Source organism: Ischnura elegans, chromosome X (genome assembly GCF_921293095.1).
Source record: "Ischnura elegans chromosome X, ioIscEleg1.1, whole genome shotgun sequence".
In the NCBI taxonomy this organism is placed as follows: domain Eukaryota; kingdom Metazoa; phylum Arthropoda; class Insecta; order Odonata; family Coenagrionidae; genus Ischnura; species Ischnura elegans.
This window is the reverse complement of record NC_060259.1, coordinates 112,159,330-112,176,211: the sequence shown is the minus strand read 5'-3', so window position 1 is coordinate 112,176,211 and position 16,882 is coordinate 112,159,330. Positions and strand designations below refer to the sequence as shown.

The following is a 16,882-nucleotide window of genomic DNA, read 5'->3' as shown; positions in this document are numbered from 1 at the left end:
GTATGATTCTTTTGTTACCCCTATTGTCAGCTGAGTTAATTTCTTTATTTATGGATGTGTTTAATGTTCATTTAGTGATAGAGGGAGAAATTCAGTTTTTTCATATTGTTGCATGATTCCTTTTTTACCTCTCTGCCCATTGTCAACACACAACATGTTTTAAAGGATTTGAGAATCCGAGAATAACAAATGAATTTACATATTTTATTTATTTCATAGTCTATCCAGTGTGTGGTGGTGTTCAACATCTTTTTGTACTATTAAAATTTGGTCGAAAGGGGTTGCGAAGTTGATGTTTGTGGCAGCAGAATGCGTAGCATTTATTTAATGTGTGCTTCTATCGAAAGGTAGCACTGCCTGGAGGAAGACCAGAAGAGGACCCTTGGCACCTTAAGATATCGGGGCTAAGGATTTGGTGCCCTTAGCCGAGGAGTAATGAAAAATTTGTAGCGGGGAAATGAGTCTCATGTTATTGTGGAGGGTATTTCAGTCACTAGAAATGGGGAAGGGATGAGCTGTTGACCCTTGGGGCTCTGGACACCACTTAAGGCCTGTTTACATGATGCATTAACTCGTACGAGTGAATTTATGATTGCATGAACGATTTTTGTGGACCGGAACATAAAATGTGCAAATGTATGCATCAAGTTAGAACAGGATCTATATTCTGCTCATGCATTCGCACTTGTCGGATGGTTACACAGTGCATTTTGGTGTTCATACATATTGGCATTTACTCATATGTGTTAATTTATCGTGTAAATAGGCCTTAAAGTAAGTGACTATTTTTGGTTTCCCTCTTTCATGAATTTCATCCTAGTGATGAATTATTGATAAGTGTTACTCTTCTATTTGTTAGGGAAAAATAAGCAAATGAAGTATTCTTTGTTAAACTAAAAATTTCAATCTTCCAAGTTAGATTTATTTTGAAGAAAAGCAGGAGCGAACACTTTTCTTTCTTACTGCCCCTGTCAACTTTTATCCATAATAATTCTGTTGGCAAACATCCTAATATGTGCATAAATAGTAATTTTTGCGTGGTGCTTTGAGATTCATTATCAATGGTCAACAATCCTAATATTGCTTTGACACAGCTATCCACTCATTGTAAGTTCTCCTGTCAGGTCATCTTTTCACACCTATGTATTTCTTCTCTTCCTCATCCTTCTATACCTGTTACATATATTTTATTCTTTATTTTCCTTTTTCTTTCTTTTCATCCACTTGTCCCTGGACAATTGTCTTCATAAGGCGATCACTACTCAAGAAATGGCCAATTAGGCTATTTCTTCTTCTTATCAAAGTTTTCATCACGCTTATTTTCTCTCCTACTCTTCTTAGGACTTCCTCATTTCTTACTCAGTCGATCTATTTGATCCTCATCATTCCTCTGTAACAAATGAAAGCCTACACCTGTGGCAGATACATTTGGGGAGCACAGGGGGTGTGCACCCCCCCCCCCTTGTGGGACTGCCCACATTGCTGAACATTGCAGGGATAGCATTTCTTGAATATGTTTTTAATCAGTCTATCATAAAACTATCTCAAATTTTACATATTACTTGATTATTTTTAATTACGACAAAAATATAATACGGTAATAATATAATACGATACGGCTACAATAATAATATAATACGATATAAATAAAAAAGCGACGCAAGGCCACCATAGAAAACCAGAGTGATGACGATGGAGAGGCAGAATCGTCAAGGAAGCTATATGTCACCATCCCTTTCATTGCTAGAACGTCAGAAAGGATCGCCAGAATATTAAAAAAGCATGACGTGGTCACCAGATATAACTGTGTGACCAAGATAAGAGACTTCCTCCCCGGGCCCAAGGACATCATTCCTCAAGAACTGTACGAGGGGGTATACAAGGTGCCTTGCTCCTGCGGGAAATCCTACATAGGGGAAACTTGCCGCTCCATGCATGTGAGGATCAAAGGGCGACCAAGAACAAACAATGTCAGCTCTCTGCCATTGCCGAACATGCATGGTCGGAACCTGGCCACGACATCAAATTTGAGGAAAAGAAACTTTTAGTTAAGGAGTGCCGATACTTCCCAAGACAAATCAGGGAAGCAATAGAAATTCAAAAAACACCATTGAATTTCAATAGAGAAGATGGATACTTCCTTCACAGCGCATGGAAAAGAGTAATCCAAGAGAGAGCCAATCAGAGAGAAGCGCCCATTCAGACAGCCAATCACAGTGCAGCTCCCATCCAGCCTACGGGATATAAGCGAGGCAGAAACCGACAGCCGACCTGAAGACGCTGGCAGGATAGCCAGCGAAACTGTTGTCTACGAACAAGCTGACGCGGAAGGAAACCCTGAAGAAATGCAGAGATCAAACCATCGCCGCGGAAACCTATGTTCTAACAGATAAAAATATAGGTAGCTCAAATATCTTTTGTGTCCCCCTTAGGTTTTTTCTGTATCGGTTACTGGCCTACACCCTTGCTATCTCCACTGCTGCCATTGTCCATGCCTCACTTCATTACAGAAGCATACTCTAAGTGCAATAGTTTCCTTACTTAAATGCTTTAATTTCAACTATTAGTGGATCTTTATTTTTTTCTAGAATGCTGTCTTCCCCTGGGCTATTTTGCTGACAATTCCTTTCTTGCATCTCCCATCGCTAGTTATCCAGCTTCCCGAAAAGCAGTATTCATTCGTCTCTTCCAGTTTTTGCTTTGCTCTATTTCAATGCTAGTCTTGATTTCTTCTCTTGAATTGATTTCAAATTGCACGCACGGTTGTCCCATTGGAAACTTATTTCAAATACGTTTCATTTTGGTAGCTCTATATGTGGCTTCCCATTAAGATTTACAAGTTCATCACAGAAAAGTTTGCAAGAGCAACCAGTGTGAACTCCAGCTGCCAATCGTTTGCTCCATGTGTTGACTATTTTCAAGAATTTTTTTCTCTGCAATACCTAGGTACTAAGAACTTTCGAAATGCGAGTATTAGAAATAAGTGTTGGGAAAGAAATAAAAGCCTTTGTTTATATAAATTACTTTTTGTAATAATTTATTTTATTGAGCCCAAGTAGTATTTACTACATTAATTGGCTTTATATTGACAATAAAAACCTCATATTTCTATGCGTAGCACAGTGCTTAAATTTCTCTTTGGCTATAAGTATTCTCTATTGAGAAAAATGTTAAACTTATGGTAACAATTTTAGCCAAGTCGTGCATTATGCATTAGCTAGAGAATTCCTTGAGTACGGAGCTATACTCTAGCTGTAGTATTTTATTCTTTTTACATCAGTTGTTATGATTTTATTGTTACGTTATCAATTGAGATGTTGGATGGAATTTAATTATAATAAAAGGTTAGAGTTAAGATTTTTAATCCCCTCCAATGAAGAGGCTTTGATTCAAAAGTATACACAGCATATTTTAGTCAAAAAGCCTAAAGATACAGAAGACCCAATGTTTCATAGGGTATTAATACATAGAGAACCAAAACCATGGCTAATTTAAGCATTCTTTGTACTGAGGCTGGCTTCAGCAGTCATGCACTTGGTCTTGTATTTAAGTGAGTCTAACCCAGCATGTAATGGAGTATCAAGGTACAACATAGTGTCACAAAAGATACTTCAATGAAAACTTATGACTTGAAAAAAACACTGAATCATTTTACCATTAATATTGATAGTGCACACACTCTCTGTTACATACATGATAATCATTTCTTATAGGCAGTAGTTTGATGATTAAAAAAAATAGTTAGCTATATTTACACATTAATAATTGGAATATGATGGCAATACATGAGGCTAGTTTAAAGCTTGGTTCAGTGGTAGCATGGGTTGAAATTCCATTTAATGTCCAACTCAACATGTATTCCAAGCTATTTACTTTCAATACTGTTTGAATTTCATTGATCTCTTTTCAAACATGAGTTTCTTCCAGCTTTCATCAAGCTCTATTTTTTTATCTTTTTGTGTGTCAAAAAACCAAAGGTTGACCATGTGGTGCAATCAAAGTGTCTCCATAATGAGCATTGGACCTAAGTTTTGTTATATTTTAATCTGTAAAGTACGTAAATGTCATCAGGCAGCAATTAAGCCTTAATTGAATGCTCTGCATTTTGAACCATATTTTATGACTGGTGTGGAATGAGGTTATGTTCAACTTTTGCAATCCTCTCACTAACCATAATTTGAATGAAATGTTTCTGTAAGTGCTTGTTGGTATGATGATGATACATGTAATCTGAAATGGTGAAAGCATATTTTTGGGAATTCTATTTCTGGTTGGCTGTCATATTTAGAGATTATTAGGTAGTCTAATAGTTAAAAAATTAACTAGCTTTCTAATTCGCTCCAAGCTAGAGCGTTTTATGACAATTTATTCATCATTTGCCAGCATAGAAATTTGATGAAGTCGATGAAAATGCAGAAGGCACATTAATGAAGTCATGTTAGAATGATTGCCTCACGCCCACATTTTGTGAATATTAAATTAAACACACTCAAATATTTTTATTAACAGCATCTAAAGAGACCTATTTTCTTAAAAACATATTATTTAGTGATATAAATATTCACTATAAATGCATGGATTAAATGATGGCTGCAGTATTATCCAAAACTAGACCTTTCAATTAGGATACCTAAAGTTTGACTGGAAGACTTTCGTGATTTTGTCATTTTTTGAATGCCTTCAAATTTATCTGTATAGATTGAAAAATAATGAAGTGGCTTTACACCACACAATACTGTGCTGCTTTAAGTTTGGTATCTTTGAAAACATTTAAAATCAATTTTATGCTTGGTAGATAAATAATGAAATCGATGAATGATATTCACTGATTTATTCCTCTTTTTTAAGACATGGGAAATATATATTCTGAGAGATTTTTCATTATAGGGCATAGGGCATTTATATTTTATTTACAACCAGGTGGGATTCAATTTGTAATGCACATGCAGTGTAAAGTAAATTTCATCTGGGTGGACCTTGTGATGACAGTGATTCATAATATCTTTGAGGGATGATCATTTTGTATACTAAAGGGGGTAATTATTTACAAATAATAGGCTGTCAATTAAATTTTTTATTTTTCATTGATTATTGTATTCTACATTTTGAATTCTTTCTTAATTTTGAAATATATCAAGAGAGATAATGGAATTGGTTTTTGTGAATTTAGGCTGGCTACTATGCTCATGATTTTTTTGTGTAGCTGTGGTGTTTTTTCTATCACATTGGGAATGTGGCCTTAGATTATCAACCCTGTATGTTGGTGATCAAATTGTGATGTGTTTAGTGATTGCTTTGAGTGAATTTATCAATACCTTGGAAATAACCTTCATAGTCCCTCTTCAAAATATTATTTAAAGGAAGCCAATTTATGCTATTATTTACTGCTCAGTTCAGCAAAAAACCTCATTGGTAAGAAAAAAGGCAAATGAATTATTAAGTAAATTACTCATTTGGGAAATCTTTGTAAATCTTTGGTAAATCTAAATTACTCTTTGGTAAGTCTTGAGAATCTGCATCCTTCATTTGTCATCTCTGTTAGTGGTAATGCTGTAGGAATGAGTGATGAAAGTATTTGAACATCAGACGCTTAAATGTATTATGGAGTGCTGAGATTCAGTGTTGTTTACAGAGGCAATTCAGAAATATAATAGTAGAATTAATTTTATGGCGAAATTGATTCATGTATTATTTGAATAAATTTATATTTTGGTTGAGAGATATCATGGAATAGTATTGGTCTCCATTGAGGCACCTATCCAAACTGTAGTTAATATAAATTCTTTTATTCAGTCCAGAACTGAACTTCATGAATTTATGTTACTTGCAAATTTCTCTTAGACTCTGTAAAGACTAATCTATTTAAACATCAATCTATTATGTATGTACCTGCAGTGATAGGAGAACCTGTTATTAACTACTTAAGAAAACATTTTAATTCTAAGTCTCACAATACAGTGTGTTTGATTTGAATTCTCTGTTCTATAACCAAATGACAGTTCTGCAAATAGTGTACATTAAAAAAAGCAACTTTGTCATGTCCAATCATCATGACTCTCTTTCTGAGGGGTATTTGCTGTAGATGTATTACTAAACTGTGATTTGTTGGATGGATTAGAAACGAAAATTTTCAAAATCATTTGTAGTAATTATTTTTTAAACTTAAAATACAATACTTAAGTTTTATTATTTCTTGAAACACATTGTTAATCAAAACACACCACATGAAATCTTTGTTAAGGAGAATGAATTATTTTGTCGAAAGTTCTTATGAATGGTTCACAGTATGTACAAAACATACTTTTTTCTACCTCCTTGTACTGATGCACATGTGGACTCATTATCCACTTAAAGTGCTGTAATTTCTGCTGCTTCTGCCGTCATTTTCCCACGAAGAGTCGCAACATCGTCTTCTATTCGCACAAGCAGCTTCATTTTCTGAAAAATGAAAGAAATTTTGGATTCCGATGATTCATGTTTTAAAAAATTAAATCTAGTCTGGAGATTGCATGTTCGTTATTTTGGAATTATGGAGGAATGATTTTTTATGAATTTATGCATGAATGTTGAGTGAATTTATAAATACATATTGGGGCATACTCATTTTTGTAGTGATCGTTTAATTTAATATTTACCTTCTCTTTTCCATTTCCAAAAATGTATTTGTGAATGACTGTTGAAGCCAAAAGTTGGTCAAAATAGAGGCATTAGAAATGCATTTGTGATTTCTGTCTGTTTAGCTATACCCTATTGGAAATTTCTTATAAGTCTTACAGAATTCTTATAGGATTCTATAAGTCTTACAAAAATTCTTATGAGAACTCTGCATTTCTTATAGAATTCTACAAGAATGTTGCGCGGGTCGCATAACTTTCAGGTTTTTATCCAGCAGGCGTGTCACCATAACTTATGTTGGCAATTGATAATTATTTAAGGAATTCTACATAAGATAATTTTTGTAAATTATATATAACTCTTTTTTAAGTAATGTTCTGCTAATTTTCTGGTGTTTTCAGCATGGTATTTGACATAAATGGTCCCAAGAAGTGGAGGCTTCTTTATTGCGACTTGTTAGCATATATATATCCCTGAGGGCTCATGAAAAATTGTAGACTTATAAGATCTGTCTGTTTCGAGTCTACAGATAACTTAACCGATGGAAGTTCGATATGGGCCACGAATAACCACGATGTATACTACGATTGCATACGTTGCAGGATACAGTTAACATGGTTCCCTAGCAACCTAACAACCAAACCTTGTTAGGTTGCTAGGGATTGCTTTTATATGTTAATCATTCACTATGTCTTTTTGATAGCAGTTTAATAAAATAAGTTGTGTGCTTCTAACCAAAATAAGGCATTGACCTCATTTGGTAAGTATTACAAAACTGGCATTCCTAAAATTATGTTACCTTAAACAGACAGTTTCGTTGAATTTTAAACTTTTCATCATTAATTTAGATAGATATGTATATTTTTTCAGATTGTGGCATATGTAATATAAGTGGAAATTTTAATGAAAATAGTGTCCCAATGGACAAAGTGAATGTTTTAGTCGTCTCTGAAGAGAATGAGAATGGATTTTGTATGAGTAAACCTAAATAACATCTGCACAATTATTATTTTATGGAAAATACATAAACTATTATTCTTAATCAGTGTTTCTGTGATTCCTATTAATTTCCCTAAATCTTGCACTTATTGTTAGCCATTTTCTACGTATCCTTTTCTCCAAATGGCATCAAATTCCATTTTAATTTGTCTATTTCTTTCATTAACTATCCAAAATTGCATGTAGAGGTCATTCTCTCTGGTATCTCAAATAAACATTGCTGATATACATTTGATTTATCAAAATTTCCTTTTCCTTCCCGTATAATTTCTTGAAGTATTCCAAGTCGAACTTGAATTTTATTTCATTTGCTTCATCAATTTTACAGGTTAAATCATATTTCAAGTTGCAATTCCTGTATCTTTCATTGCATAGTGATTGCCCAAGTCATATTCTATTATCAGTCCATCATTGTAGGCTATCATTGGTTTCATTGATTTTAGTTTCTGTTAGCATGTGGGGACATTAACCCTATGCAGAACCCATGACCTGAAGGACCTCTATGGTATCTTGCCTTGTCTGGCCAGTCAGGTGAACTTTACAGAGCTTGAATTTCCTTGCTTGATGTACACTAATGATAGACATCTACATTTGGTTCATGGGAAATCATTTGGTTTGCTGTATACCAGATATAGGCGTCTACATTTGGATTAAAGTAGGTGTAATGCTAACTTTGTACTCTCAGGTGGGATGTATATCTTATGTAGCTTTTTATATAAATTTGCACGAGTGTTTTAAGCATGATGATGTGGTGTTTATAATAAATATTTCCATCAGAAAATTTCTTATAAATAACATTTTTTATTTGATATTTATAAGAAATTTTCTTATAAGAATAGTCCAATAGGGTATATGTACTTGGGTTGCCTCAACAAGCTCACCTTTATCATCACGTGGGAACAACGGTTGAACGTCAACCAAATATAACAACAGGATGAAATTTATTTGTGTACTTGGTGCATTTAACACCTTCCTTTTACTTCCTGTTGCATGTACATGAATATCTTTCACAGTAATCTATAATGTAGCAAGGTGAAAAACACTACCATTTAGAAGTGGAAATAAAATATAGAAAGTTTTTTTTGCCATTTTTATACAATTGATATATCATATATATTTTTGTTATTTTGCTTGAGATATGGGCCCTTACTGTTTGGAAGTCTCCAGGTGTCTTCATCCAGAGGTAGATCATATATCCAGGTATGCACAACATGGATGACAGAGCTGTCACCCATCCTAAGAAGTGACTCCACCAGGGATACTCATAATCTAAGTATTTGATGGGCTTCCACTGCACTAGATTGAAGATGAACACTCCCTAGGAAAAAATAGTGTAGGTACTGGTAAGATTAGTCAGATCATGATTTCAACATTTATCATAAATATTTTATTTCACCTTACTAATTGAGGGCATAAAATGATTGCCCAGTGACTCTTTATGGTTGGTAATTGAGTGAATACTACATACCACTGATAATATCGCAAAAAAGAGACATTGAACCTGCACTTTATGACACTAATCAGATTGCTCTTCATCTTTTGAATCTTTCTTTCACTTTTTGCATTCACAATAATGATTTCTTGAAAATTAAGTTAAGATCCCAATGTTAGTGAGTAAGTGTAGGTCCTTTCGCATCTTTTATACTTTTATTCTATTGCATTTTACTAAAATACTGTGGGCACTTTAAATAAGAGTGTCACTGTCTTTGTTCAGGAACTTTGAAATTGATGCAGAATTCTATACTCACAAAGCAAATCAGAGGTGTTGCAATGGTCCAACAGAATTTCCACCACATGAATGGGTAGTATCCAATCATGTCTTTGATTCCATCATAGAAGCGATTTACTCCATATGCCCAGGAAATGGCAATGCACTCAAAAAATATGAGGAAAAGTAAGCAGAAACCACTCACAGCATACGAATCCAGTATTTGGAACACATACATACCACCCTAAAAGAAAAAGAGAGCATTTGAATTTATTAATGGGCATTTCATTCAGATTCCTGAAGAAGTAATGTGACCATATGCACATCTCAATGACAATTTTGCTCTTAATTTTTTCCTTAACTTGTTCACAATAGAATGAAATAGACATTAGCATTGAGTGAATTTTTTTAGGGTTTTAAGAGTGGAGTTAAGGAAAATTCTTCTCCTACTGATGTTTAAGATCAGTGTTGGAACATGGGGGTGAATAAAGCTAGGGGCTTATAGGAAAATGATTGTCTTTGTTTTTTAAGCTGGATACTGTGCCCATTTGAGATTCATAGCCATTGTAGTACTCCCAATGCATATACAAGCAATATTGTGCCAACAAAATTTTAATGTCAACTTTAGTTAAAGTAAAAAATATTATGGGGTGTCCTCATTTAATTACTTAACCTACCATCACATTTATTTTCCTCCCCCTGTACCCAAAAGATTTAATGGTCATCATGAAGAACAGACTACATATTTGTAATGCACCACATAAATTACTGCCTAGTGTTCACTAAATATTTTTTTCAAAATTTGAGCTGGCATTTTTAGCTCTCATTTGATTTTTTTTTCGAGTCTTCCCAAATTTATGTTAGGAAAATGACACGCTAATAAGATTGAGGGTGCACTAGAGGTAGTAATTGAAACTTAAATAGGTTTATCTGAACCATTAGTGTGGATGAAAAAGAGATGCAATATTTCTGAAAATGAAAATAAAATGTAGTGGGCTGAATTACCTTTGAACAATGACCTTGAGTAATGTCTGGAAAGCCCTACCAGAGCCGGCCTTAGGGCGGGGCGACCGGGGCGACTGCCCCGGGCCCCGCGCTTTGGGGGGCCCCGCGTTCGTGAAAAAAAATTAAAATATACGATAGTTTGAAAACGCAATTTCAACTATTACTGTATTGTTAAGTCCGTGCAAGACAAAAAATAATATTATGAAAAAGGAATAATAATGCAGTAATTTAAAGTAAAAAGCGCGCTTTTTATATTTATTTTACGTTATAATTTTATGAATAAATGTAATTAAAAATTTGATTTGTATTATACTATTTTGAACTCAAAGGCGTGATGGTATCATAACGGCGTAATTACGAAGTCTGAATTTGGTAGGGGAACACATACTTAGCCAGAGAGTGGTAGGGATTCAAAATGCTCGAGTTTGTAGATGGGGTATAGAGTTTAATATTTTAAGTGAAGGGCCCCGCACTGAAGGTTCGCCCCTAGCCCCGCACCTGCTAGCGCCGTCACTGAGCCCTACTTTATGCCAATAGGATAGAATGAAAGTGATTTTTTCATGTCTAATGATTAGAGGTGTGTACATAGTTAACCAAAATTTTAACTTAACCTCAATTGAATTTTTCATGCAGTGGAAGCAAGTGACAAATTCAATTGCAATCCACTGAAAGTGCATTTTGCTTTTTGTTCTTTTAATTTATAATTCAATTGTTTTTTAATTTATTGTGTGTGTTCATCCAATGATTTGATATCAGATTTCCGTTAGTGGTACTAGTACCTACTTCCTGAGTTTTTTTCTCTCATAGAATTAAAAGGGCACAGAATTATTTTGTCATGCTAAAAGTGCGTTTTTCATCTTATTCTGGTTATTAAATAGCTGATGATGATCAGTAATACTTACTCTATTTTTTGCATTTATTTTGTGCATTTTAACAATAGGGTGGTTTCCTATTATTTTTTTATTGCCTAAATCGAAAGATTATTACTCCTGGAGTACGTATTTCACGCTTTTAGATTTTTAAATGACGATATCTATTTTTCGCGATTAAACGAAAAGTGAAAAATTTCAAGCACGCGAAAACGTGACGCGTAAGTAGGAATGATGGGAAAAAGTCCGTGCGACGCATTTCTGGTTCCCCCTCCCGCCTTGTGAGGTGACCTTGATCAAAGCTCTGAGCGCTGATAGGACGCAGGATGCTAGCGGGTAGCTGAGTACCTTGCTGGCTGGTAGCGCTTTGCTTAAAAAAGGTTTATTAATACCTTATCAAACGAAGAAAACTCTCCGACCTTAGCCAGTTTTAATAGGTGATTATTAAGACATGTTTCCCTGAGCTCTGTGCCTCATGCATGCATGTACCTCAACGATGTGTAACTCCTATCCTCTCGTGTAGAAACTAGGTCCCTGTGACGTCACGTGGAGTGGAATCGCATGGGCGCCAATCTGGCCTTTTTCAAATGAGGATAAAATTTGACCCTTGCCATTCGTCTAAACCGGTATTTCAAAAACCAAATAATTTGTGTATTATGAATACAGTAATGGTGGGCAACGAATCGCAATCAATGCCTTTCGTTTTCTTTGATGAAGGAAACTACCCTATTGTTCAATTTATTCCGATATGCAGGAATTTATGAGTCTTTATTTAGCAATAATTAATTTTTGAACAAAAAATAAAAATTTGGCATGGGTTTCTTTGGTTAGTTGATGAATCTCTTGTCTTAACCCTTGAACGGCTAGCGTGCCCATATGGGCACAGCTGCAGTGGTCTAAATAATTTCGTATAAATTCTGACCCAAACATTATAGAGCATGCTGTTTTCGCCAAAAATGATTACAATGTATCACTTTATTCGGTTCGTGTGCTTACGGCCAGCATTTATACCAGCAGTTGACTGTGGCATTACAAGTATTCTTACTCACTCTGTTCGAGGTGGCAAAAGAGGAAAAATGGCGAAGTGTCTTCAGTAAATGCGATTTTTTCCCTTTTTATTTTTTATACTCGGCTAAGTATTTAATCTTATCCTCATAATGAATGCTGTCAACTTCGGTTTCTTTTGCCAGCATTGTGATTTCTTTCGTATGAAACAAGGAATTTGAATTTATTTTAGGGTGATCCCATATGGGCACGCTAGCCGGTAGCCGGGGGTGTCTTTTTTGGCTGGTGTCCTTCGCTACAAACGTCATTATTGGGTCTGTTATCAAATAATTTTGATGTAAAACGCTAAGTTGCTGTCAATCTTTCATTTTTTTCTTATGTCACTCGATTTTAACGACTTCAATATTTTTTGCTGTATTTTTTTGTAATATTTCCATTAATTTTTAGTACAAAAAATACATTTTATACTATTCAACACTTTTATTCATGGTGCTTGCATTATACTTTGCTCAACTATCTAGTATGAAGAATGATACGGCTATTTTCTACCACTGGTATACATACCCAACAATCAAGGGCATGGTGGAAGGGTGGATGAGAAAGCTAAAACTTGATGAATCCATGATAAAATATTTTGGCAATCATGGCTGCCAACAGTTCATACGGGGTGAACCTATAAGTTTCGGCTTTAAAATATAGTGCTTGAATGCTCCTCAAGATTACTTGGTGGAATTCAGCATATAGCAGGGACTGAGTGCTGAAGAAAAAAATAACTACCATAAATTCGTAGGTAAATGCTCTTTGTATTTGCTTATCATGTTGGACAATTTACTAGAGCAAGCGATAAATCTTTTCCATTTATTTTGACAATTGGTTTACTAGCTTTCCTCTTATAAGTCAGTTAAAATCTCAAGGATGTGAGAGTACTGGAACAGTTCTGAGAAAAAGGATACTCAAAGGTCGAAAAATCAGCTAGCTAAGCAGCCCCGCTGCTCCCATGCTTTTGCACGGGAGGAAAAAGGGAATATTGTTGTTGTTAGATAGAATGACTTTTCGGTAGTGACTGTCAAGTCACCTTACCAATGTGTACACCCACTCAATAAGGTCACGAGATTCCCGCGTGTTACCTCAAAAATGGTACAAGTTAGGCAGCCAGCAGTGGTCTCTAGCTACAATATTTAGATGGGCGGAACTGATCTCACGGATCAAAATATCAACAGTTACAGGCATTTTATCAGAGGAAAAAATGGTGATGGTCCACATGAAGCTATTTCCTTGATGCCGTCATTGTAAATGCCTGGATCTATACGGAAAATTCTGGTTCAAATATACCACAGTAAACCTTTAGGCGAGAGATTGCACAAGTGTTTTTGTAACGAAGATGTACCTTTCCCAGACCTGGTGGTCGTATTTAATATTCCCTATCAAGTGCAACTAATCATAGAAAGTCTGATGACATAAGGTATGATGGCAGGGATAACCAATTTGTCCCGTTTCATTAGACGCCAATGTTCTTATGAAGAATATTCTTCCCGCGCGCGCTCAGACTCAGGCTAAGTGCCCAGGTCTTTGCCTTCAATGAAATTCTAACTATCATACTCGGCAATTAAAAACCCAATATATAGTATTCAAAGACTCTACCAGCAATATAGGACTAATTTTGTAAATAAACTCATCGATAATGTGTTTTTTTATTCAATAACTGTTTTCAAATCTGAGTTTTAAACTGTTAAGATCTTTGGACAGCCAAAAAATGTTTAAACCGAAAAAATATAGTATAATGATTTGAAATTACTTCTAATTGCCAAATAAAAGAAGTATTATAGGTAAATGCGAAAATATATGGCATGTCACGCAGTAAAAATAAGAATTATAATGGTTCGAGCGATTCTTCTGCAGAATGCAGACCGGTGGCCGGAATGGCTAGCGTGCCCATATGGGCACACCCCCTCTAGCAAGAACGAATCGACAGAATTTTAAAACAAAGTGTTTATCTGAATCCTTGGGAGGTAATTAAGCAGTTTTTAACGGAAAAAAAATAAAACTCCGAAAAAAAACTCCGCTGTTTAAGGGTTAAAATCTTTCATGGATGTCCAATAATGTGCTTGCATTAATTTAGTTGTTATTTTGATTTATATATTATTATTCCCCTTACTCCATGAATATCTCATTCAAAATATTTGCAGTGAGATTGAAATATTCTCCATGTGTTCCCTCTTGCCTTTTGCATGATACATATAGTATATTCTATTCCCCTTGGTCGTAACTGAAGGTTGATCACGGGGAGGGTTTCTTTGTTTTCAAGGAGCTCTCCTATGACTTTGGCAATCAGGAGTGTCAGCTCTGCCTGAAACATCACTCTGACTTGTGATACCTTCCCTCAGCATTGCATCTTTATCCATTTGAAAATAGCTACTCTTGTTTTATAAGGGCACTTATTCAAGAAATGAGGGTTACTCCAAAATTTACCTGGGATACACATGAAAGACCTATGAGATATGAGAGGAAGCAGACAATAGCAATGAATATTTCCTTGCGACGTCGTAGAAGATGAGGCCATTCATCTACCATGGCTGTGATGAAACCTTCCATGGTACAAAACTGGAAAAAGAGGACATGAGAAATGTTGCTTTACTATCTGGCTCAAAAGGTCATATTTGTTTTGAAATACCATAGAGAACAAAGGAAGCACTTAAACGTAAGGAATTAATGTGAAATATACCTGGCTGTCGAGGCCAATGAATAATAGCATGAGGAAAAACAAACAGGCCCAAAGTGGTGAGCCTGGCAATTGAAGTACTGCTGATGGATACGCTAGGAATGCAAGACCAGGACCTGAAATGACAAAATTGTAAGGATTCTATTGAGTCTGAAAACACTATAGTAGTCGAGAAAATTTAGGAAAAAAGCCATTTATTGTAAAAAAAATTTGTTAGTCAGTATTCATTTAGGAAAATACTAATCCAGGTGAAAAATTATTTATTGCTCTTACTGTTCACCCATGTTTTAATGTTTTTTCCTGCAAGATTTTTTTCCATATGGGTGAAAATATGTCATTATTGCGTAGTTATGCATGCTATTGATGTTAAAGGGTACTGGCAGTTTTTCTTCCACGGTCATTCATTCTAGACTACCATAATAATTTCTGGTGGAAGAAGAGAACACGGAATTCAAAGTTTATTAATATTTCGCAAGTCAAACCTAGTGTTTAGTGCAATAGTCATCATAGATTTCTGTCAGATGTAGCATTTTCCATGTGCACACTGTAAAAGTTGCATTGCTTTGACGATTCCTTATTATATGAGATATTTGTGGTTCCTAACATCCTTATTTCCTGTGCACATAACTTGGAAGTAAGGAGTTGGAGCTATTTGTTTATCACTAAGTGTCATTCAGTCTCATGAAAATTATTCATACAATGGCAATTGGTAAATACCTGAGGCGGCCACTTCAGCGACAGGCTTTTGCTGTTCGTGCGCCATGAAACCAACAACTGAGAAGATGACAAATCCAGAAAATACACTTGTACTGGAGTTTATGGAACAAACTATCAGAGCATCCCTGAAATAAAAGAGTTAAATTTAAATATTTCCAGTCAGCAGTTGGAGCTGAAATGCAATCTATAAGCTATTTGTTGAAATTACAGAACTATTGGTATCAGAGCAGAAAATGGAGGGGTTTGACATTGTTTAAGATGAAAGGAAGTTTGCTTCTAATGAGGATGCTTTCTTACTTGTAAACGTTATTGTTGAATTTGTTGTAACTCCCAAGGGCTACTAATGTTCCCAGGCCAAGCCCATAAGAGAAGAATATTTGTGTGACAGCATCAATCCAGACCTAAAAAGATGAGGCATATTTGCATGATTTAAGCACTATTTTTTACTAATAAATTGGTTTTTCTATTTTAATTCTATGTCTATACAGTATGGATCTGTTACAGCAGATATGAAGTAATATTGATTTTGATTTTTACAATTATAATGTACTTTACTAAACAATGGTTGACGGCGGCCAAAAATTCTAATATAAATTTCCCCAATCATACATGTTGTCCATCCATGGGCGATAAATACATTGTTTAATACTCTGAACCACTTGCTGAAATGTCTTCTATTGATGTATGCCCTTGTTGGGCTATCTAGTATAGTGAGTCATTACTTGCTATTTTCCTCCAGATATTTTTATATGGAAGAAATTACTATGGATAAGATTGGTATTTTGGTGTTTTCACATGGTGGCATGGATGGGAGTTGTTTGAGATTTGCAGCACAAAAGCTATACACTCTTGTGTATATTTGTGACCAGATAATAATTTTGATATGGTTAGGTAAATTATCCGTGAGGCAAAGGCACTTCTCATATTATAGTGAAACGCTGATATAGGCTGCCTTGAATGGCCTGTTTTCACTTCATTTCACCTTGAATCCACCTTATATTCCCTTGCTATGGCTCACCTACCAGGTAAATGCCTATGGATGCGTGACATGTTGACTGCATAAAGGGGTAAGAAGGTGATGCAAAATCTATGCAAGCATGTTGTGGGTGGCAAGTAGAGAAGCTTATGTCATTGAAGTACTGGCACTGATACCTTGCATTGCATTTCCTTGTAGGACCTTGTGTTCGCTCCTGAATATTAAGTATTTCTTTTGGTTTTTTTCTATTGCAATGACAGATCGCTTCT

At 35.2% G+C, this 16,882-nt stretch overlaps 1 protein-coding gene across 1 annotated transcript in view; it reads right to left on the bottom strand.

Annotated features, from left to right (window-relative positions):
* Positions 1 to 3,020: 3,020 nt before the first annotated feature.
* Positions 3,021 to 16,882, bottom strand: part of LOC124170485 (sodium- and chloride-dependent GABA transporter 1) — an 82,559-nt gene continuing 68,697 nt past the window's right edge. Inside the window, exons 8-14 of the mRNA XM_046549225.1 lie at positions 15,935 to 16,038; positions 15,638 to 15,762; positions 14,924 to 15,036; positions 14,671 to 14,802; positions 9,363 to 9,566; positions 8,765 to 8,932; positions 3,021 to 6,438 (exon numbers count right to left, since the gene is read on the bottom strand). Coding sequence (XP_046405181.1) covers positions 6,349 to 6,438; positions 8,765 to 8,932; positions 9,363 to 9,566; positions 14,671 to 14,802; positions 14,924 to 15,036; positions 15,638 to 15,762; positions 15,935 to 16,038 — 936 coding nt within the window. The 3' untranslated portion in view covers positions 3,021 to 6,348. The remainder of the gene's footprint in view (positions 6,439 to 8,764; positions 8,933 to 9,362; positions 9,567 to 14,670; positions 14,803 to 14,923; positions 15,037 to 15,637; positions 15,763 to 15,934; positions 16,039 to 16,882) is intronic.